The following is a 24,198-nucleotide window of genomic DNA, read 5'->3' on the forward strand; positions in this document are numbered from 1 at the left end:
TCAACAGCTTCTTGGACCTTTCTTCTATAAATGTTTGTTTCTTTAGCCAGTACACTTACGTTATTAAAATCGATGTCAGAGCCACAGTTCTCGTGATGTTACGCTACTGCCGATTTTGCATTTTGTTTTAGCCGCATGTGCCGTTCGTGTTCCTTAATGCGTTCTTTAACAATTCTTCCCGTTTCGCCTATATACACTTTGCCGCAGCCACATGTCACTTGATAGACGCCTGCATTGTGGAGGCAATCAGGCGCATCCGTTTTCCGTCGGAAAAAGTCTTTTATTTTGTTTTCACTAAAGAAAGATGTCTGAATACGATTTTTCTTTAAAATTCTGCTTACGCGGTCAGTGACCCCAGAAACGAACGGTAACCTAACGGCGTGAGGAGGCGGTTCCTCGTCATTCTTATTAGCGGTATAAATTTCCGCTTAAAAGCCCTGTCGATTGAATAACTAGCATACACAATTTCCTTCAATGTCCTCTTTACAAAAGTCAACTCTGATTCCAAGTTGTTGTCATCACTGATACGGAAGGCACGTGAAGGCAAAGTTTGGAGTGGTGCGAAGTGGCATCTAAATACCTGTTTGTGTAAGTCGGTACGCTCGTGTCCTGCACGGAAGATAGCATTGTGGCCAACGGACAACCATTCCAACGATGACGTAAGGGCACCTACCAAACGGGATAGAGTTTGTAGGATAGTTCCTCATCCACAATTCTTGTGTACACAGTCACAGACGTTGCAGTATGGCACAGAGGGGCACTCTGCGATGGAAAGCCATGGCAAGAATGAGAGCAGGACAGACGCAAACTGATAGGGCCCGATGGCTGAATGTGAGTCGTTCTGTTGTTTTTCGGATGTGGCGACAGTTTATACAGATCGAAACTGTATCCGGAAGACCAGGGCGGTGCCGACCACGTGTGACATCAGAAAGACAGACTCGTTATTTGGCAGCAGGGGCACAACGGTACCGCCTTAGTACCGCGCGGCAACTGGCATATGACCTCGCAGCGTCCACTGAACGTGTTGGAGAGAGGCAAACGGAGTGCTGAAGCCTTTGGCAGAGTGGCCTTTATTGTCGGAGACTTGCTGTGTGAATACCTCTGACGCGTCTTCACAGAAAGGAACGTCTAGAGTGGAGCTGTCATGCCACCTAAACGGTCGGACAGTGGGCCAATGTTCTTTTCATAAATGACTCCAGATTTGGTCTGTACAGTGATTCGCGACGGATTCGCATCTGGAGGGAACGTGGAACACGATTTCGGGACGCAACCATTGTGCAAAGAGACAGATATCGAGAATGATCCCTAATGGTGTGGGCAGGGGTTATGTTGACCACTCGAACTCCTCTTCACGAAACTGTACCGCCGAATCGGCAATGTTTAACTGCTGTCAGGTGTCATGACATCTTGGGATCTCATATGTAGCTGTTGTGGTTTGCGCCCAGACTTCGTGGTACTGTACGATAATGTTCGACTTCGTACAGCACGCATGTTTCCCTTTTTTTTAAAAACGGAACATATTGCACGCATGGCGTGGCCTACTCGCTCTTTAGATTTGAATCTCATAGAGCTCGTCTGGGATGCACTAGGGACACGCATCACGTCAGCATCCACCAACCATTCTGCAAGACTTGCGAGCAGGAAGAACGAGCGCTTTTGCCTCAGTATGAGACTGATGACATCATTCACAGCATGCCCTGTCGTTTGTCATGCAAGTACTGCTGCCGGAGGTGGTCACGCCCCGTACTGAGCATATTAACCTGTTGTCAGAATGTGTGTGCAAATCCCTTAAGTTGGAAAAACGAAGAACATTTTTTTTTCTACCGTTATCATCAGGGTTGCCTCAAGTTTCTCCAAGTGAAATTCCCTGATATATCTCTGATTTCCCGACAAGTTTTAGGATTTCTCCCTGACAAATTTTGAGATCTCGACGGTAAGTTAAGACGTAAGTTGACAAGCTGTCCTTGGAGCTACGGTACAAGAAATAATAGTGCAAACGAGAAAATATAAGAAAAAAGCATGCAAGCAGAAGGCGTTTTCTGATGTGAGTAAAAAATCTTAAGTACTAACATAAACATCTTTCTTAATGAACTACACTCCTGGAAATGGAAAAAGAACACATTGACACCGGTGTGTCAGACCCACCATACTTGCTCCGGACACTGCGAGAGGGCTGTACAAGCAATGATCACACGCACGGCACAGCGGACACACCAGGAACCGCGGTGTTGGCCGTCGAATGGCGCTAGCTGCGCAGCATTTGTGCACCGCCGCCGTCAGTGTCAGCCAGTTTGCCGTGGCATACGGAGCTCCATCGCAGTCTTTAACACTGGTAGCATGCCGCGACAGCGTGGACGTGAACCGTATGTGCAGTTGACGGACTTTGAGCGAGGGCGTATAGTGGGCATGCGGGAGGCCGGGTGGACGTACCGCCGAATTGCTCAACACGTGGGGCAGTGCCGTAGGGGAAAATTAGGGACACTGTTGCTCCTGGGGTATCGGCGAGGACCATTCGCAACCGTCTCCATGAAGCTGGGCTACGGTCCCGCACACCGTTAGGACGTCTTCCGCTCACGCCCCAACATCGTGCAGCCCGCCTCCAGTGGTGTCGCGACAGGCGTGAATGGAGGGACGAATGGAGACGTGTCGTCTTCAGCGATGAGAGTCGCTTCTGCCTTGGTGCCAATGATGGTCGTATGCGTGTTTGGCGCCGTGCAGGTGAGCGCCACAATCAGGACTGCATACGACCGAGGCACACAGGGCCAACACCCGGCATCATGGTGTGGGGAGCGATCTCCTACACTGGCCGTACACCACTGGTGATCGTCGAGGGGACACTGAATAGTGCACGGTACATCCAAACCGTCATCGAACCCATCGTTCTACCATTCCTAGACCGGCAAGGGAACTTGCTGTTCCAACAGGACAATGTATCCCGTGCCACCCAACGTGCTCTAGAAGGTGTAAGTCAACTACCCTGGCCAGCAAGATCTCCGGATCTGTCCCCCATTGAGCATGTTTGGGACTGGATGAAGCGTCGTCTCACGCGGTCTGCACGTCCAGCACGAACGCTGGTCCAACTGAGGCGCCAGGTGGAAATGGCATGGCAAGCCGTTCCACAGGACTACATCCAGCATCTCTACGATCGTCTCCATGGGAGAATAGCAGCCTGCATTGCTGCGAAAGGTGGATATACACTGTACTAGTGCCGACATTGTGCATGCTCTGTTGCCTGTGTCTATGTGCCTGTGGTTCTGTCAGTGTGATCATGTGATGTATCTGACCCCAGGAATGTGTCAATAAAGTTTCCCCTTCCTGGGACAACGAATTCACGGTGTTCTTATTTCAATTTCCAGCAGTGTATATAAGTACATAGTGTACAAACCGCCAGCAACTGCCACAATTTTCTTCTTCTTATCGTCCATACTTCCTAACAAATAATCTACTTTTGAAGCGCCACGATGTAGTAGAACAAATATTATGTCTATAAGACGCCATACTGCACGACTTACTTGCGGTCAGACAGTAGCAATTCCTGAAATTCATCACCGATGGCCTGCCGAAATCCGCTGCATTACACCACACGCAAACAGACCCGACGTGCGGGCAGATCTGTTAGACTAGACCCGACTTGCAGGGCCTGTACTTTAGTGGAAACCGAATGGCTTCAGATCGGCAGGCCCGATCCATTACAGGTAGCTGCAGAAACGGCCGGCGGTTTTGGCACGTCCCGGAAATCCAATCGTGTAGCCAGCTGTTCACGAGCCACAGACAGCAAGGCGATGAAATGAGACCGCGGTGATCAATCCATGCGACAGATAACTTGTTTAAATACTTTGAGAACCAATAATGAGGATAGGTAGCAACTCATCGTAAGGATGATTTCTGAGCAACAGACAGGCACATAGAAAAGACACTCAACTAAATTTTCGATCATAATCTTTGTCAGAAAACAAGAGCATACGCACATTCACACAGCTACTCAGACGCCGGCCGGAGTGGCTGAGCGGTTCTAGGCGCTACAATCTGGAACCGCGCGATCGCTACGGTCGCAGGTTCGAATCCTGCCTCGGGCATGGATGTGTGTGATGTCCTTAGGTTAGTCATGTTTAAGTAGTTCCAAGTTCTAGGGGACTGACGGCCTCAGATGTTAAGTCCCATAGTGCTCAGAGCCATTTGAACCATTTGAAGTTACTCAGACACAACTCGCGCATACATGACCGCCATCTCAGGCCGTTGCGACAACAGTCTCTGAGAATCAGATCGAAACAAACCACCCCTCGCGCCTTCCAGTCTCTCGTCGGCAGCTTCTAGGCTAGTGGCAAGAAGTGGTGGCAGCAGTGACTGCAAGCTCAGAGGAGTGGTAGGGAGTGGAGAAGGAGTAAGAATGAGCGAGTAGGGAAGCGGCGCACGTACTCAGCTGCGCACAGCCAACGACGATGCACGACACCACAGCACACAAACCAATTCATGTACTGAGACAAAAACGATATATATGAAGATGTTATCTGGATATGGATGAACATCAACAAAAGCAAAACGAGGATAATGGAATGTAGTCGAATTAAGTCAGGTGATGCTGAGGGAATTAGATTAGGAAATGAGACACTTAAAGTAGTAAAGGAGTTTTGCTATTTGGGGAGCAAAATAACTGATGATGGTCGAAGTAGAGAGAATATAAAATGTAGACTGGCAATGGCAAGGAAAGCGTATCTGAAGAAGAAAAATTTGTTAACATCGAGTATAGATTTACGTGTCAGGAAGTCGTTTCTGAAAGTATTTGTATGGAGTGTAGCCATGTATGGAAGTGAAACATGAACGATAAATAGTTTGGACAAGAAGAGAATAGAAGCTATCGGAATGTGGTGCTACAGAAGAATGCTGAAGATTAGATGGGTGGATCACATAACTAATGAGGAGATATTCAATAGAATTGGGGAGAAATGGACTTTGTGGCGCAACTTGACAAGAAGAAGGCACCGGTTGGTAGGACATGTTCTGAGCCATAAAGGGATCACAAATGTAGCGTTGGAGGGCAGCGTGGAAGGTAAAAATAGTAGAGGGAGACCAAGAGATGAAAACACTAAGCAGATTCAGAAGGATGTAGGTTGCAGTAAGTACTGGGAGATGAAGCAGCTTGCACAGGATAGAGTAGCATGGAGAGCTGCATCAAACCAGTCTCAGGACTGAAGACAACAACAACAACAACAACATCTGTTCTGTCGGACATATACCATCGGTGACCATGCAGCTCTAGTAGAATGAAATGATGATTAAATCAAGACTCTAAGCTTTCGACAGGCGTTGATATACATCTTCATATATAGTTAAAGCTAACCGCCCATTGACCTTCTTCTGTGCTACATGCAGACGCATTGCCCGAACACTTACAGGACTCGGTAAGATTGTGTGCCGAGAGTAATGAGTGTAATGGGCAGGGGCACAACGAATGTAGTGTGTGGACATTTAAGTTGGGAATGTTGGTCTCACGGGGAGCGTGCAAGGGATAACTCCCTGCAGTCGCAGTATCCCCTGCCCTCGGTGGCTCAGATGGTTGCCGACACGGTAGCTCTGCGTGTTCGGTCAGAGAGCTGGTTGTCCTCTGTAATATAAAAAAAAGCAAAAAAAAAAAAACTGTCTGGATCAACAAACGAACTTTAATGGATGTCGTGTGACGTCCGCAACGACCAAACCCAACGATCAACAACGAACAAAATTGCAAAAAAAAGAAAATAAAATAAAAATGCCGGCACGGTAGCTGAGCGTGTTCGGTCAGACAGCTGCGTGCTCTCTGTAATAATAATAATAATAATAATAATAATAATAATAATAATAATAATAAAAACTGAGTCAAGGAATCAACGACCAATGGATGTCTTGTGACGTCCGAGCAGACCAAACGCAAAGAACTAAAAAATAAATAAATAAAAAAAATGGATAGAGTGTCTGCCATGTAAGCAGGAGATCCCGGGTTGAAGTCCCGGTCGGGGCACACATTTTCAACTGTCCCCGTCGATGTATATCAACACTTGTCGACACCTTAGGGTCTTGGTTTAAGTATCATCTCAAAAACGAGATATTTCCAGTGTTTCTTTTTTTTCCCAAACTTCCCAGATGTGTTTGAAATTCCCTGGTACTCCGCGATTTCCAGACACTCTGGCAATCCTGGCTATGCATGTTGCAGATGTTTACGTTCTGTATTCTTTGTATTGTTCCTACTTTACTATCACCTGATTGTACTGTGGCAGAGTAAACGCAGCCGTGCAAAAATGTGTCTCTTTAAATTGCAGGAGTCGGCGTCGGGCTCGTCGTGCGAGGGCTCCGTGTCGCACGAGCTGGACGAGACGGACGAGTGCGACGGCGAGGCGGACGAGGAGGCGGCGGCGTGCGACATCGGGCTGGTGGAGCGCCTCATCCGCACGCACCCCGTCTGGTTCCTGCCCGGCATCCAGCGCGCCGGCGCCTTCCACCTGCTGCAGGGCAAGGAGGAGGGGGTCCGTGCTGCTCACCTGTTCCATTTCATTTGATTTATGGCTCATTTACAGACCTGTTGCCGTACATTTTATAACTGCTAGTTCATGTAGATTACAAACCGTATTACAATTATTGTTTTCAGCAATTACAATGGAAGTAATAATAAATTAAAAATACGTTAGAAAGTGGAAGAAAAAACACAAAAATATTCTGATTTTAAGACGATATGATGACAGATAATAGGAAAGATTTGGATAGGAATATATATTGGAGGAAGGTAATGTTGACTTCGGTGCTTGTGTTGACATGCGACTCATTGCTCTACTGTACTAGCATCAAGCACATCAGTACGTAGCATCAACAGGTTAGTGTTCATCACGAACGTGGTTTTGCAGTCAGTGCAATGTTTACAAATGCGGAGTTGGCAGATGCCCATTTGATGTATGGATTAGCACGGGGCAATAGCCATGGCGCGGTACGTTTGTATCGAGACACATTTCCAGAACGGAGGTGTCCCGACAGGAAGACGTTCGAAGCAATTGATCGGCGTCTTAGGGAGCACGGAACATTCCAGGCTATGACTCGCGACTGGGGAAGACCTAGAACGACGAGGACACCTGCAATGGACGCGTCAGTTCTTCGTGCAGTTGACGATAACCCTAATGTCAGCGTCAGAGAAGTTGCTCCTGTACAAGGTAACGTTAACCACGTCACTGTATGGAGAGTGCTACGGGAGAACCAGTTGTTTCCGTACCATGCACAGCGTGTGCAGGCACTATCAGCAGCTGATTGGCCTCCACGGGTACACTTCTGCGAATGGTTCATCCAAAAATGTGTCCATCCTCATTTCAGTGCAAATGTTCTCTTTACGGATGAGGCTTCATTCCAACGTGATCAAATCGTAAGTTTTCACAATCAACATGTGTGGGCTAGCGAGAATCCGCACGCAATTGTGCAATCACGTCATCAACACAGATTTTCTGTGAACGGTTGGGCAGGCATTGTTGGTGATGTCTTCATTTTGCCCCATGTTCTTCCACTCAATGGAGCACGTTATCATGATTTCATACGGGATACTCTACCTGTGCTGCTAGAACAAGTGCCTTTACAAGTACGACACAACATGTGGTTCATGCACGATGAAGCTCCTGCACATTTGAGTCGAAGTGTTCGTACGCTTCTCAACAACAGATTCGGTGACCGATGGATTGGTAGAGGCGGACCAATTCCGTGGCCTCCACGCTCTCCTGACCTCAACCCTCTTGACTTTCATTTATGGGGGCATTTGAAAGCTCTTGTCTACGTAACCCCGGTACCAAATGTAGAGACTCTTCGTGCTCGTATTGTGGACGGCTGTGATACAATACGCCATTCTCCAGGTCTGGATCAGCGCATCAGGGATTCCTTGCGACGGAGGATGGATGCATGTATCCTCGCTAACGGAGGACATTTTGAACATCCTGTAACAAAGTGTTTGAAGTCACGCTGGTACGTTCTGTTGCTGTGTGTTTCCATTCCATGATCAATGTGATTTGAAGAGAAGTAATAAGATGAGCTCTAACATGGAAAGTAAGCATTTCTGGACACATGTCCACATAACATATTTTCTTTCTTTGTGTGTGAGGAATGTTTCCTGAAAGTTTGGCCGTTTATTTCCCGTTCTACAATGTTAAATTTCTGGAAGTGGAAAGCTTAAAGTCCAATTGGAAAAATAAATGTACTTTGCAAATATGATTAATGTTCAAACTGGTGGCCTTCAGCATCAATACATTTCTGAGTACGAGTCCCACTGATTCCGTACATCGTACCAAAGTGTCCAATGAGATTTCTGCGCACACCGCCTGAATCTCATTCCAAAGTGTATCCAGGCTACGTGGTTTACGTTTGTACACCTCATCTTTTACTGTGCCCCATAAGAAGAAATCCAGTGGTGTGAGGTCTGGAGAGCGTGCAGGAAACTAGATTGGTCCCCTGCGTCCTATTCACTGACCTGGCACATTGTGATCCAAGTATGCTCGTACGTCCCTATGATAGTGCGGCGGGGCGCCATGTTGTTGGAAATAAAACTCATCGTTGCCTTATAATACACGAATGGCAGGGTATATGGAGTCAGCAAGCATTGTTAGGTACGTTTCTCCAGTAACAGTACCTTCAAAGCGGAAAGGTCCAATGAGTCCCATTGCAGACACACCACACATTTACACCAGGCGAATTCACAGCCTTTTCAACTGTAACGTGAGGATTATCTTCAGCTCAGTACACACAATTGTGCCTATTCACAGTTCCATTGAGTTTGAATTGGGCTTTATCCGACCAAATTATGCTACCCATAAATCCCGGTTCACGTCTCACCCTCTGCTGAACCCATTCACAAAATTCTGACCTTCGATCTGGATCGTCGTCACTTAGCTGTTACACCAGCCGTGGAATGTACACACGAAACTTGCCTTTCTTCAGAATGCGTAGCACACTACTAGCACTTACATTACTCCACGTGCCGCTTGCCTTGAAGATGGTTGAGGCAAGCGCTGAAACAATTCCAAGACCGCAGTTGTGGAATAGTAGCTGTACTAGGTCGCCCTGATCGACCTTTATGCACATCACACACTGTTCCATGAATTTCGAATTTGTCTCGTAGACGTGTGATTGTTTACCTTGAAGGTGGTTCTGTACCACACTCACTTCTCCACTGTCTTCGAACCGCAGCTACATTCTCAAACTTCCAGTACCACTTAATTATCTGCTTCCGCGGCCAGAGTGGCCGAGCGGTTCTAGGCACTACAGTCTGTAACCGCGCGACCGCTACGGTCGCAGGTTCGAATCCTGCCTCGGGCGTGGATGTGTGTGATGTCCTTAGGTTAGTTAGTTCTAAGTTCTAGGGGACTGATGACCTCAGATGTTAAGTCCCATAGTGCTCAGAGCCATTTTTGAACCAAACTAGTGACCGCCTAGCTTTCGACGCATGAGCGGAGCATTACGCGTCCCGTTTGACTCTGCTCATCTCTTGTTCCCGGTTTGGAGCTTATGAAAATACGATTTATTCTTAAGATTTCGTTCACGTAATATGTTCAGTTCAATAGCGAGAAAGTTTGCCGTATGTCGAAAATTCGGTACTCTCGTCGGGAAACGCGTTTTCCCAAACTCCCATGTATTGTCGTAAATAAAGCTAAAATGAAAAGATAGCGTAGCCTATCCAGAACGTACTCGTGCCAGTTTCATGTTTCTACACTGAATAATTTGCGAGTCAAACGAAATGTAAGATGACGCGTGTGGGACGTTGCTGCACTGCCCCGCGCCAGCATGTGCTGCTGCCTCGGGTCATTTTGAATAGAGTGTAAGTAGGGTCTTGCTGTCATGGGAACCTAAGATTGTGAGAGTTAAATATTTGTTTGCAGAGTGATTTTGTCAGTATTGTAAATGATTATGGTGTCGCTATAACATGACGGTAGCAAAATATTTGAATCGTGTGAGTGGTTTTTAGTTTGCTGTTGCTTCAGATAGTATATTTGTAATTGCACAAACTGACATTAAAGCGGCATCAGTCCGTCAGTGTGCGTTCTATAGGATTCTGAAATACAATTTTATTTAGCAGCATCAAACAATGACTTATGGCCTTTTAAAAGTAAAGAGGCATCAGCAGTGACTCAGTGCCCTTTGAAAATAAGGCTCACATAGCAGCTCTGACGATGCTGGATATAATGTAATACTTTCTACTCGCACCTCTAGACAGCATTACCAGTGGTGTTGAGAAGAAAACAAAATGCTACAAATTGCTTTGATTGTTGTACATTGTTGTCCACGCACCTAAACATGCATTGCACTATTGGCTGGCAGTAGTGTGTACCGATTATTTGCAATGCAAAGTGTTGTGTTGGCAGAAGAGCCAACACCGTGTTACTAGCGGAGGCCGAAATGCACGCGTTTTAGCTCACGCAGGCTGGCGTGAGGAGGGAAGGACTATACTGACGTGAGGTCTGGAACATTACAAAGAATTAGAATTCAGAAAGCGGACGTAATTAGTTTGATACTTAACTTTAATCCATTAATGATGAACGTCGCTCTTGACGGTACATAATTCACAATATTATCTGTTCAGAATACATTCATAGTAACTGAATATGGCGCCTTGCTAGGTCGTAGCAAATGACGTAGCTGAAGGCTATGCTAAACTATCGTCTCGGCAAATGAGATCGTATGCAGACAGTGAACCATCGCTAGCAAAGTCGGCTGTACAACTGGGGCGAGTGCTAGGAAGTGTCTCTAGACCTGCCGTGTGGCGGCGCTCGGTCTGCAATCACTGATAGCGGCGACACGCGGGTCCGACGTATACTAACGGACCGCGGCCGATTTAAAGGCCACCACCTAGCAGGTGTGGTGTCTGGCGGTGACACCACACAAAGAATGCTTCCAAGAGTATACCACAAGAATACACCGAACTTCGTCTGTTCTCTGGCAACTGCTCAATTCAGGGTAAGAATTACTTACACTCTCACAGCCAATAGATTTCCCTTGTGCTCAACCAATCCTGGGAAATTGAACATTAATTTCTAGTGAGAGGACACAGTTCCTTACGCTGTGGTAGGGAATTCGGCGTTAGAAAAAGGCAACTATCTATGAAGAAATTTTGAAGAGGTCTGTAACGAACGACAGCCAAGACGACGAGTCATTGGACTGTGAGATACTGATTATTCTTGTAGAATGATGTATTACTATATTCAAACAGAATTGTACGGGTCATACTGTTTGCAATCGAGATAGTGTTGATGTGAATAAAAAGGAGTGTGCGTTTTGAGTATCTTTTACGTTTTTCTTTTCTTAAAGTATCAGTTTCCAGTTTTTAATGATTAATTACATAACTAAAATATAACATTAGAAATTCAGTCTCTTGTCTGACGTCATCTGCATCATGTAACATAAAAATACCAATACAGATCGCCATATAAAATTATTATGCAAATTAAACAGTTTCGTTTGTTTCCCACAAATGTGCCTCAGTTGATTCAATCCACTTTAAAAATATACGATTCATTTATTCTCGTGCAAACGAAAGACTTGAAATGTTACATCCAAATTTTCTATACAGAATTTTAAAATGGCTTTGATGCACCCGTATCACACATCTATGACGTATGCTGAAATGTATACGTCAGTCTAACTACAAATGGTCTACAAACCAGCAGCTTTACTGACGTGAGTAATGTAGTTATGTTTCAAAGCAATGTCTGTAAATAGTGAAACACTATTACTAGTAACCTTTCTGGAACGATGATGATGCCGATTTGATTTGATTTTCGCAAAACAGGTGCACAGTTATTTCGTTTAATTCGCAAATTATTCAGTGCAGAAACATGAAACTGACACAAGTGCGTTCTGAATAGACTGCGCTGTCTTTCTATTTTAGTTTTATTTACGGCAAAAAATTATAAAGCTAATACAGGGTTATTACAAATGATTGAAGCGATTACACAGCTCTACAATAACTTTATTATTTAAGATATTTTCACAATGCTTTGCACACACATACAAAAACTCAAAAAGTTTTTTTAGGCATTCACAAATTTTCGATATGTGCCCCTTTAGTGATTCGGCAGACATCAAGCCGATAATCAAGTTCCACCCACACTCGGCGCAGCATGTCCCCATCAATGAGTTCGAAAGCATCGTTGATGCGAGCTCGCAGTTCTGGCACGATTCTTGGTAGAGGAGGTTTAAACACTGAATCTTTCACATAACCCCACGGAAAGAAATCGCATGGGGTTAAGTCGGGAGAACGTGGAGGCCATGACATGAATTGTTGATCATGATCTCCACCACGACCGATCCATCGGTTTTCCAATCTCCTTTTTAAGAAATGCTTCTGCTTTAGCCTTTTCCGTAAGATTTTCCAAACCGCCAGCAGTGGTACGTTTAGCTCCCTGCTTGCTTTATTCGTCGATTTCCGCGGGCTACGCGTGAAACTTGCCCGCACGCGTTCAACCGTTTCTTCGCTCACTGCAGGCCGACCCGATGATTTCCCCTTACAGAGGCACCCAGAAGCTTTAAACTGCGCATACCATCGCCGAATGGAGTTAGCAGTTGTTGGATCTTTGTTGAACTTCGTCCTGAAGTGACGTTGCACTGTTATGACTGACTGATGTGAGTGTATTTCAAGCACGACATACGCTTTCTCGGCTCCTGTCGCCATTTTGTCTCACTGCGCTCTCGAGCGCTCTGGCGGCAGAAACCTGAAGTGCGGCTTCAGCCGAACAAAACTTTGAGTTTTTCTACGTATCTGTAGTGTGTCGTGACCATATGTCAATGAATTGAGCTACAGTGAATTTATGAAATCGCTTCAATCATTTGTAATAGCCCTGTATATGGAAAAATGCATTTCCCGACGACGTACCGAATTTCCGACATACGGTAAACTTTTCCGCTACTGAACCGAACTAATCATATTATGTGAACGAAATCTTAAGTATAATCTAGGTCTTCGTAAGCTCGAAACCGGGAACTCGGTCACAAATCAAATAACAGGAGTAAGCAGAGTGCAATGGGACGCTTAATGCTCCGATCATGCATCAAAAGTCAACAGTTTGATTTCATTACAAGAAACTTTTCGCTGCGATTATAATTATTCTGTTATGTTTTCTGATCGTACTTCGTGCTTACGTCTGTCATGACAAAAAATGTTTTGCCTTTAATTTGGGTCCACCTCTGTAATTAATAAGCGGCTAATCCGGGGCACAATCCCACTTGCAGGCTGCCTGGCTTCCGGGGGCAACAAAAATGTGTTTTTCAATATCTCGTACAGCTATTGACCGAATTTAAAAAGTTAAAATGCGGTCATAATTTACTCATTAAGAGTTATATTCTTATGCCAAAGGTATTGCAGTTAGGAATTCTGTTTAAGTCTTAAGAGAGCATAACTCTCGGCATGGAAATTACTGCCTTCATTCAGACAGTATGTAAACACTTTTCCTCCAGCTTGACCGTTCAGTCTTCTACAAGGACATTTCACTCTGGCCCTCACTTCTCATCACGGATACTCCGCAAATCACACTCTAGTACCTGGCAGAGGATTCATCGAACCACCTTCACAATAATTCCAATCTCGCACAGCCCGCGGAAACGGCAAACACTATCTTTCTGTTCGAGCTCTGATTTCCCTGATTTTATTATTATGATCGTTTCTCCCCATGTAGATCGGAGTCAACAGAAAACTTTCGCATTCGGAGTAGATAGATGGTGATTGAAACTTCGTGAGAAAATTCCGCCGCAACGAAAAACGCCTTTGTTTTAATGATGTCCACCCCATATCCTGTATCATGTCAGTGATACGAGGGTCACTCCAAAAGAAATGCACACTGTTTTATAAAAATACAGTTTTCACTCTGCATGTGTGAAAGTTTTAGTGTGTAGATACATCTTTCCCGCTTGTTTTCAAATTTATTTCAACCTGTTCCCATGATTGTTGCCGTCACAGCATGTCTTCAAGATGGCTGCTACACTTGACGTTCGTCAGAAGCAACGTGCTGTCATAGAATCCCTGTGCTGTGAAAACGAGACATTGGGAAACATCCAAAAGAGGTTGAAAAAGGTGTATGGAGATGCTGCTGTCGATCGCAGTACAGTTAGTCGGTGGGCAAGCAGGTTACATGATGTAAGCGGGCACGGCATTATTGAGGATTGTCCTCGCAGCGGCAGGCCTCGTACTGCACACACTCCAGACAATGTGCAGAGAGTTAACGAACTGGTGACTGCTGACAGACGCATCACAGTGAACGAATTGTCACGCTACGTTGGGATAGGGGAAGGAAGTGTTTGCAGAATACTTAAAGTGTTGAAAATGGAAATGAAGTCACATGCTTCTTTACAGAGCGTAGGGGAACGATGCGGGAGACCCGCACCGCCTTACTAGGCAAGGTCCTAATGGAGGTGGTTTGCCGTTGCCTTCCTCCGACCGTAATGGGGATGAATGATGATGATGAAGACGCCACAACAACACCCCGTCATCTCGAGGCAGGAAAAATCCCTCACCCCGCCGGGAATCGAACCCGGGACCCCGTGCTCGGGAAGCGAGAACGCTACCGCGAGACCACGAGGGCGGACCTTAAAGTGTTTGCGTTAAAAAAGATTTGTGCCAGTTGGGTTCCCAGGAAGTTGACAGTGGCTCACAAAGAAACAAGAAAAACTGTATGCAGCAAACTTTTGGAACAGTACGAGAATAGTGGAGATGAATTTCTTGGAAGAATTGTGGCAGGTGATGAAACATGGCTCCATCATTTTTCACCAGAGACGAAGAGGCAATCAATGGAGTGGCATCATGCAAATCCACCCAAGAAAAAAAAAATCGAAATCACACCTTCTGCTGGAAAAGTTATGGCTACGGTGTTTTTCGATTCCGAAGGACTCTTGCTTGTGGACATCGTGTCAAGTGGAACCACCATAAATTCTGACGCATATGTGGCGACACTGAAGAAACTTCAAGCTCGACTGAGTCGTGTTCGACACACATCGGCAAAAGCAGGATGTTTTGCTGCTGCACGACAATGCATGGCCACATGTCAGTCAAAAAACCATGGAAGCGATCACAAAACTCGGATGGACAACACTGAAACACCCGCCTTACAGTCCTGACCTGCCTCCATGTGACTATCATCTCTTTGGGAAACTGAAAGACACTCTACGTGGAACAAGGTTTGAATATGATGACTCCCTTGCGCACGCTGCCAAACAGTGGCTCCAACTTGTTGGTCCAGAATTTTACCGTGCGGGTATACAGGCGCTGGTTCCAAGATGGCGTGAGGCAGTTGAGAGGGATGGAAATTATGTGGAAAACTGGATATATTGTTACTAAAGGATGTATCTACACACTGTAAAACTTTCAAACATGTAGAATAAAATATTGATTTAAAAAAAACAGTGTGCCTTTCTTTTGGAGTGACCCTCGTACAAAACGCGCTGCTCTTCCTTGAACTTTCTCGATGCAATCCGTTAATCCTGTCTGGTGAGATCCGAGACCGCGGAGCACTACTCCACATGAGGGTGGACAAGCGTTGTGTAGGCAGTCTCTTAAGTAGATCTGTTGTATTTTCTAAGTGGTCTGGCAATAAAAAGCAGTCTTTGGTTTGCCTTCCCCACAACATTTTCTGTGTGTTCTTTCCAATTTAAATTGTTCGTAATTGTAATTCTTAGGTATTTAGTTCATTTTACGGCCTTTAGATTTGACCGATTTATCGGGTAATCCAAGTTCAACGGATTCCTTTTAGCACTAATGTAGGAGACCTCACACTTTTCATTATTTAGGGTCAATTCTCAATTTTCGCACCATACAGATATCTTTTCAAAATCTTTTTGCAATTTCTTCTGATCTTCTTGCGACTTTACTAGATGATAAACGACAGCAACCAACCTAAGACGGCTATTCAGATTGTCTCCCAAATCATTTACGTGGATAAGGAACAGCAGAGGGCCTATAACACTACCTTGGGGAACGCCGGAAATCACTTATGTTTTACTCGAAGACTTTCCGTCAATTACTACGATCTGTGACCTCTCTGACAGGAAATCACGAATGCAGTCACATAGTGGGACGACATTCCATAAGCCCGCAATTTCACCACGGGCTGCTTGTGTGGTACAGTGTCAAAAGCATTCCGGAAATCTAGAAATGCGGAATCAATTTTAAATCCCTTATCAATAGCACTCAATACTTACTGTGTGTAAAGAGAGGGTTTTTCAAAAAGGCGATGTTTAACGTCTAAATATTCCACAACGCATTTCAAATTTTTCGATTGAATATTTATCCACAAGAGAGGACAGATATCTGAAAGTGAAATATTATTTAGGTTTTACAATAGCAGAACTGACGCCTAAGCTGCATAGAAATAAGAACACAGGTCACTCAACCAATTTTCATTAAACAAAATATTAAGTGAAAAATGAGCTCTAATGAAGGAGAAAAAATAGGTTGTTTATAAGGTATTAATTACTTAAAAACACAGTCGTAAACAGGCCATGTTTACTTCTTTATAAATACTGCTTGGTGTGTAAGTATATATTTTCGATAGCAAAAAGAAAGTCGATGTTTTGAAACGTTCCGCTTCGCAGCACTTCACAACACATAATTGATCAAGAACGTGCGTTACGAAGTTTGCCTTGGCCATTAATAAACTTAATCGTTATTAGTTCCTCAATTCCGATATCATACTCTGACTTTTTGTGTAATGGATTGTAACTCATAATAAACTCACTTTCACCTTTCGGTCTGCGCTAAGTGAATTGACGTGAAAGCCAGTGTGAATTAGCCTTTTATGTATTCCTCCCACTCCAAGGTCCGTAATATTTTGCTCCAAGTTCTGGAAGCTTGTCGCTAGGTGACAGTACCAGACGGAAGAAAAAGTGCAAGTTGTTAGATCACGTAATATTTTTGTCAGATTTGAGATTTAAACCGGGGGAGACCAACCCGCGGGCCGCATGCAGCCCAAAGCTAGTATCAGCGCGGCCCAAGAAGTGAACATGTGTCACAAGATCGGTAAAAAATAAAAATAAACTGTAAAATTCCGATTACGTACAGTTATGATAAATAGAGTACTTTCAAACGAAACTCCCGCTACACGATGATATTGTCTCGTCGGTCCATTCATTTAAACTAAGAGGTCGGTCGGTCACCCCTGATTTAGTACAGATCGATGGTATTTATGGCCGGTATCAAATTTCTTTGACAAAGATCTTTGGCTTGGCGCTTAAAAGGTGTACTACAGACTGTGGTATTACTCTATCGTCATATTTTTTCGTCAAATTTCAAGATGGCGAACAACATCTTGCTATGCGCTGCAGTTGCTAGTGTTACAATTACATAGTGTGTGTGTTTCTAAGAAAAGCGGTGAAAAAAAGGAAACATACTTGGATGAAGCCATAGGTATGACGTCGAGATAATAAAAAGATTCAACGAAATTTGTTACGAGAGCGCAAGTGGAGGACGTAAAGTCTTATACATAAATTACTTACGATTGGATGAGAGTGTATTTCAATATTTGCTTAGTAAAGTGGCTCTCATATTACAAACCAGAATACTCTGTTGAGAACTGCTATATTTGCAGAAGACAGACGAACTGTGATTTCTTGATACAGGCGTGAGCTACTCTACTTTACAACGCAGCACTCGAATATCACATTGCACATTAATCAAAATAATTCCGGAAACGTGTGCAGCGATTTATAAAACACTGCAGAGAGAATGTGTGAAGGTAAATAAATGCTTCGTATAGTATGTGGGTAATAAGAACTATTTTTATTTTTGAATAATTTAATTAATCCAATAACTACAAAATTAATAAGAAGTACGAAAACAGATGAAGCGCGTTTTACCGTCTGACAAAAGTAGAGTGGAAAGCTGAGAAAGAATTTTTTGTTTTCGAGTGTGACCACATTGTCTGTTCCGGCTTGCTGAAAGGCTGCCCGGATGTTTCCAGATGTAGAAGTGGTTGGTTGTAGCGGTGGTTGTGGACAAGAAGTCACCTGCAGCATATTCCCCCTGCCCATCAACACAATTAATAGCATGCGAAGTGCCCCTTGCTCAGCGCCACCCTAGTCGAAGCAAGTTTATTCAAAACAGAGTCAAAGAAACACACCAACTTTGAAACCATATTTACCAACTCACTACAGAGACGTCAAATAGCTGTAGCGACGCCAGCGCTCGAAGCGGTTACATTTCACATTGAGGTGAACGGAAGGCGAACGGCTTTTATGATCAAATCTATGGCGAGGCCCAAGAATTGAACACAATTTGGCGACAGGCGAGAGTTGACAAAGTTCCCTATTACACCATCAAATTTGTTTGACATAAAAATTGGATATATCACCTTTGACAAAGAAATATGATAGTGTAATACCGGCCTAAAGAGACTACTTTCAATTTGAAACTCCCGCCACACGATGATATTCTCTCGTCGATCCAGTCCTTCCTTTTTTGTTCTCCGCTGTTATTGCTAGTGCTAAGTATGTTAAGTGAGACCCAAAAATACAAATCCTCTTCTAATGTCATTCGGGAGGACGACGGTTCAATCCCGCGTCCGGCCATCCTGATTTAGGTTTTCCGTGATTTCCCTAAATCGTTCCAGACAAATGCTGGGATGGTTCCTTTGAAAGGGCACGGCCGCCTCCCTTCCCCATCCTTCCCTAATCCGATGAGACCGATGACCTCGCTGTTTGGTCTCTTCCCCCAAACAACCAAACCAATCTTCTAATGTGGCCCATGTAAGGCCGGTATTACACTATCAAATTTCTTTGTCAAAAATCTTTGATGGTGTAATAGGGAACTTTGTCAAATGTCGTCCAATATTTGATCAAATCTAGGGCCTCGCTGTAGATTTGATCAAAGAAGTCGCTTGTCTTCTGTCCACTGCAATGTGACATGTTACCACATGGAGCGCTATCATCGCTGCAGCGTTCTGTCGTCTGTTGTGTTTTTATAAACATTGCCGGTAAATACAATTAGTGTGTACCGACAACTACAAAATTAATAGAGATGTATGAAGCTGATGAGGCACTTTACAGCGTGAGGCACCATGAATACAAAAATAGATGAAGAAGATTGGAAGCCCGCATCTCGTGGTCGCGCGGTAGCGTTCTCGCTTCCCACGCCCGGGTTCCCGGGTTCGATTCCCGGCGGAGTCAGGGATTTTCTCTGCCTCGTGATGGCTGGGTGTTGTGTGCTGCCCTTAGGTTAGTTAGGTTTAAGTAGTTCTAAGTTCTAGGGGACTTATGACCACAGCAGTTGAGTCCCATAGTGCTCAGAGCCATTTGAACCATTTTTTTTGAAGATTGGAGACCTGACCTAACCTAACCTAATCTATCCTAACCTAACCTAACCCTCTCCTGTAGCAAGGAATCGGACTGTTACAGTGAGCCTGTCTTCTGTAGATATAACAGTTCTTAAGTGAATATTGTGTTTTGTGATATGAGGATACACGTCACTGAGCACATACAGAAATGTGTTGTTTGGTTTGTGGGGCGCTCAACAGCGGGGTTATCAGCGCCCGTACAATTACCCAATCTTTGCTCAGTCCAATTGCGCCACTTTCCTGGATGATGATGAAATGATGAGGACAACACAAACACCCAGTCATCTCGAGGCAGGTGAAAATCCCTGACCCCGCCGGGAATCGAACCCGGGACCCCGTGCTCGGGAAGCGAGAACGCTACCGCGAGACCACGAGCGGCGGACGCATACAGAAATGTATGGTCATCCATTCTTAAGTAATTGATATACGACTTTACGCCCTCCACTATAAGCTCATGTAACAAGTTTTTATTGAACGCTTTTATCGTGTCGTCGTAAAACCCACGGCTTCACCCAGGTATGTTTCCATTTTTCCCCCGCTTCTCTTCCGCATATGCACACAGTGCAATTGTGGTACATGCAACTGCTGCGGTTAATAACAAGTTGTTGTCAGCCATCTTGAACTTTGACGGAAAGATGATGACAGTGTAATACCCCTTCTAGCGCTACGTCAAAGATGTTTGTCAAATATATTTGACGGAATATTTGATCACAATTTGATAGTGTAATACCGGCCTAAGCTAAAAGGCCGTTCACCTCTGACTTAGACAGTACAGATCGATTATTCGGCCGCCAAACAGCTTGTGCCTGCTCTCTGCCTGCAGAACTTCGTGGTGCGGCAGTCGAGCCAGCCTGACACGATGGCGATCTCCGTGCGGCTGCCGGCGGGCAAGGGTCCTTACATCGAGCACTACCTGGTGCAGGCGCACGGCGGCCGGCTCGGGCTCGAGAGCTCCGACAACCGCTTCGATAACATCCCGTCGCTCGTGGCACACTACTCACAGTGCTGGTAAGTGCAAACTCTGCTTGTCCAGAGTGTCCCCTTGTGATATCTAGGCACAAGTTTAACAACAGTGGACGGCAAATTAGTTTGCCGTAGCACTTTGTTTTGCAAGGTCATCTCATTGTTGTGTAAACACGAACATTTCACAATGCTGTAACGAGTTCCGACCAGCTAGTGGTCGTGTCAGTAACACCGATCGGACAACATTAGGTACAGGTGGCGGACAAAGTCGGGGTCTGTTCATTCGTGTCTATCCACAGTGCTTCACCATTCCGGTATATTTTCATGACTTCCTGTTGTTCGGTACACTTCTTGGAACCAGGCTTTATGAGAATTTGAATTTTTCAAACACTGCAGAACACCTTCAAAACTAAACACAGCAAAATTTGCAGTTCATTTTTATTGTATGTATTACTAAAATAACACACAGTTACCTATCTGCTCACTCACAGATTATCGTCAGGGAGATAGTATTTCAGATTCGCAACGTAACTGTATGCAAAAACACATTTCAGTTATGACAAATTGTGTTCGCAACCAGACTTGAGTTTATTACTCATCATTCCAGCCATCATTCCACCCCATGATTCCATCAATGGAGAAATTTTCCAAATTTTTATTTTAAAAATCAAGAAGAAAGTAATTATCTTATGTATTCTTCTGGGGTCCTGAATCAAATTTTAATTGCTTTCAGCCTGCATGCATTTCATGCAAATCCTCATACAATTCTCCAAACAAATCGGAACACCACACTGTTGACACGGATATCTTCTTTTCCACTTCAAACAAGGACTGCAAAAGGCTGATGTTTACCGTTATTCAAAACATTATTTCTGTATTTGAGTCCCATATCTCCAAAAGAACACGTTTTCTCCGAGACGTATCGGAATCTGTTGCAGTCCAGGCAGCTGCAAGGCAATGTTGAGTTGCCTTATTCTTACGTTAGTTAGCGCCTTCTATTTAGTCCATCGAAATCAAACGGAGCGAGCACATCCTGATTTAGGTTATCCGTGATTTCCTTAAATCACTTCAGGCAAATGCCGGGATGATTCCTTTGAAAGGGCACGGCCGATTTCCTTCCCAATCACTCGCTATCAACCAACCATCGAAATCATCATCTTGTTTGTACCAAAGAGGTACGCTTCTCCATTGTCATTACCTGTCGCGTCTTCATCACTTTCAGTTTCCTGCTCCGAATTGGTATCGTGATCACTAAGTCATTATCACTGTCATCAAAGCTGTCATCTGAGAATTCACTGAGGCAGTCTCAACAGCCACGTCCGTCTCGCATAGAAAACATTGCATAGAATGGCTAGCTTTTCTTACCACGGAGAAACGGTAACGTTCAACGAAACCAGGACTTGCAAACACTATGGTACATATTGTTGGATGTAAGGTCCGCCAGTTATGCGAAACCTCGCTTTTTTCCAAATTCCCAAACATGTTTCAGCACCACTGTGCCATCATCAGTGTGTTTCAGTTTATTTAATCCGTAATGTGAACATTTTTACTAAATGAGTACAAAATTGTGTGGATATTTAGTTCAAACAACAATTCGTTTCTTTTTGTTAATACCTTTAGACTGGGTATGCATGATCTTTCAGGACCACTTGTGCATTATTTATTACAGGTAACTTGTCATCTGCAGCCGAGCGATGTTGATGAGAAATTTTGTTAGGAGTTAACCTATCATTTTATGCTCTAAACGTAATTTAGCTTGTCGTGATATTTCGCGCCTATATTGGTTTTTACAAAAGTTTTCGTTTGGCGAGCCCTTTCATTCTCAGCACCATGTTGAGATGTGAAGTACACGCAAATATAACACGTATTTTCAGAAATAACGTCGTAAAAGCACATTGAACTTCACCAAAACAGTGTAATTGTGGTTGTGTGCCCCAGCCCAGTCCGTGTTCATTTGTTTACCAGTGAGTTCGGCTCCAAATTTCCATTACATCACTCTGTTGCTGCGTACAAGTGTTATCACGCAAACAAAAATGAGCACTAGGTGCATTAAAGAGCGCAGTTGCATCAGATCCCTGCCAACAATGTATGTAATTATTAATTATCTCGTAGGTAACTGCTTCATTGTGGGGTTGCGCTGCTAGCTCGGAATCTGGGTCATTTTTTTGCCCTGATCGTAAATTTTTTCCTCACCTAGCTCGCTTTATTATTTTATATTTTTTATATTTCTACTGCTCATTTTGACCGGTAGCGTATCACTATCATAGCTGAATCAATAATGAAAGAATGGGTACGGGCTCGCTATTAAAAAACAACAATGGAATGGCGCAAGACAATGTTATTTATGATTGGCCCACTATACACATGTGACGCCCGCTGGAGGGTTAACAATATATTTCTTAAATAGATACTAATGGTTCAGAGACGAAAATCTCTTTTTAGCACTCTCCTTAAAAACCTATTTTTTTCATTTACTGAGTCATTTGAGTTTATGTAACCTTAATATCTTGAACAATATGTACTTAAGTTATTAATAAAAGGAAACTTCAGTACGGTTAAAAAATACTGCAGATATTTGAAATAGTTAACATAAAAAGTCCCCGAGAAAAATTATTCACCACTTCTTTTGGAATCTTCTTCATACTTTGAACGTACTACAGCCTTCTTTCTCAGTTTGCCGCTGTTGTATCTCTCAGAATTTTGTTACTCTTTTCTGCATTTGACGACTATCACATCTACCTTTGCTTGCCTGAGCTTCCTTTGTGCCGAAGTTCTGCTTGATTTTCTGTTGGGTATAATACTTCCCTCTTTGTTGAGACCATTGTTTCTATGGATGCGCAAAAATTTGATTCTAGGTGTATGATATAACCACAAAACTGTTATTTATCGCCCGCATCTCGTGGTCGTGCGGTAGCATTCTCGCTTCCCACGCCCGGGTTCCCGGGTTCGATTCCCGGCGGGGTCAGGGATTTTCTCTGCCTCGTGATGGCTGGGTGTTGTGTGCTGTCCTTAGGTTAGTTAGGTTTAAGTAGTTCTAAGTTCTAGGGGACTTATGACCACAGCAGTTGAGTCCCATAGTGCTCAGAGCCATTTTTTGTTATTTATCGAGTAAGACATTTGTTGTGCTTAGTCACATCTACTATTCGGCGGGGGGGACGACGACGACTCCATGACCACCTTAATTATTCTTACATTTTTGGATTAAGTATAACTTAAAAATTTGAAGTAATTTTAGAATCTGGTAGAAAATCTGTTAAAGACACTTTTATTCAAAATTTTTGTTTAAAAAAGCATACAACTGCACCACAGTAGTTACAGAAGGTGGAGATAAAGTACCTATGGCTAGTGTACACACACCACCATGTCGAGTGCCTGTGAGCCACTCCCCTTCATCCTATCTCTCCTCCCTCTTGAAAATTGGTCACAGTGTTGTGAAACGCTCATGCGATTGTATTGTAAAAATATATGGAAAACTAAAGATCTTTAGCAACCAGTCACTTAATCTCTGTGGAAAGAATGCACTTTTTTCCCATTATGTGGGCATCAGTGATTATCTTTGTTGTAATAATTTCATCAAATACTTGGTGTGTGTTGAAAATTATGACAGGTAGCCCCTCAGTGTCGGTCACAGCTATTCTGCTTTGGTAACAAAGGACCAGGGAAAACTAGATCCCAGCAATGGCAGGGAGTATTCTGCTGGTGGAACGGTAGGGAGCAAGTTAATGTCAAATATGAAAAGAGGGAAGAGATGTCTAAGACTGAGTAAAATAAGGTAGGTAAATTATTCAAGGTGCACTATTGATATATAATAAGCCACGGCTGCAAAATACTAACAAGAATTCTTTACAGGCGAATGGAAAAACTGGTAGAAGCTGACCTCAGGGAAGATCAGATTAGATTCCGTAGAAATATTGGAACACGTGAGGAAATACTG

At 44.0% G+C, this 24,198-nt stretch overlaps 1 protein-coding gene across 5 annotated transcripts in view; it reads left to right on the top strand.

Annotated features, from left to right (window-relative positions):
* LOC126106489 (protein sprint) overlaps positions 1-24,198 on the top strand; it is a 555,062-nt gene that overhangs the window by 456,411 nt on the left and 74,453 nt on the right. For all 5 annotated transcript variants that reach the window (XM_049912792.1, XM_049912791.1, XM_049912790.1 and 2 more), the window contains 2 exons: positions 6,291-6,494; positions 20,125-20,309. In XM_049912792.1, the coding sequence (XP_049768749.1) occupies positions 6,291-6,494; positions 20,125-20,309 (389 nt within the window). The remainder of the gene's footprint in view (positions 1-6,290; positions 6,495-20,124; positions 20,310-24,198) is intronic.

The sequence above is a fragment of the Schistocerca cancellata genome, chromosome 10, assembly GCF_023864275.1.
Source record: "Schistocerca cancellata isolate TAMUIC-IGC-003103 chromosome 10, iqSchCanc2.1, whole genome shotgun sequence".
In the NCBI taxonomy this organism is placed as follows: Eukaryota; Metazoa; Arthropoda; class Insecta; order Orthoptera; family Acrididae; genus Schistocerca; species Schistocerca cancellata.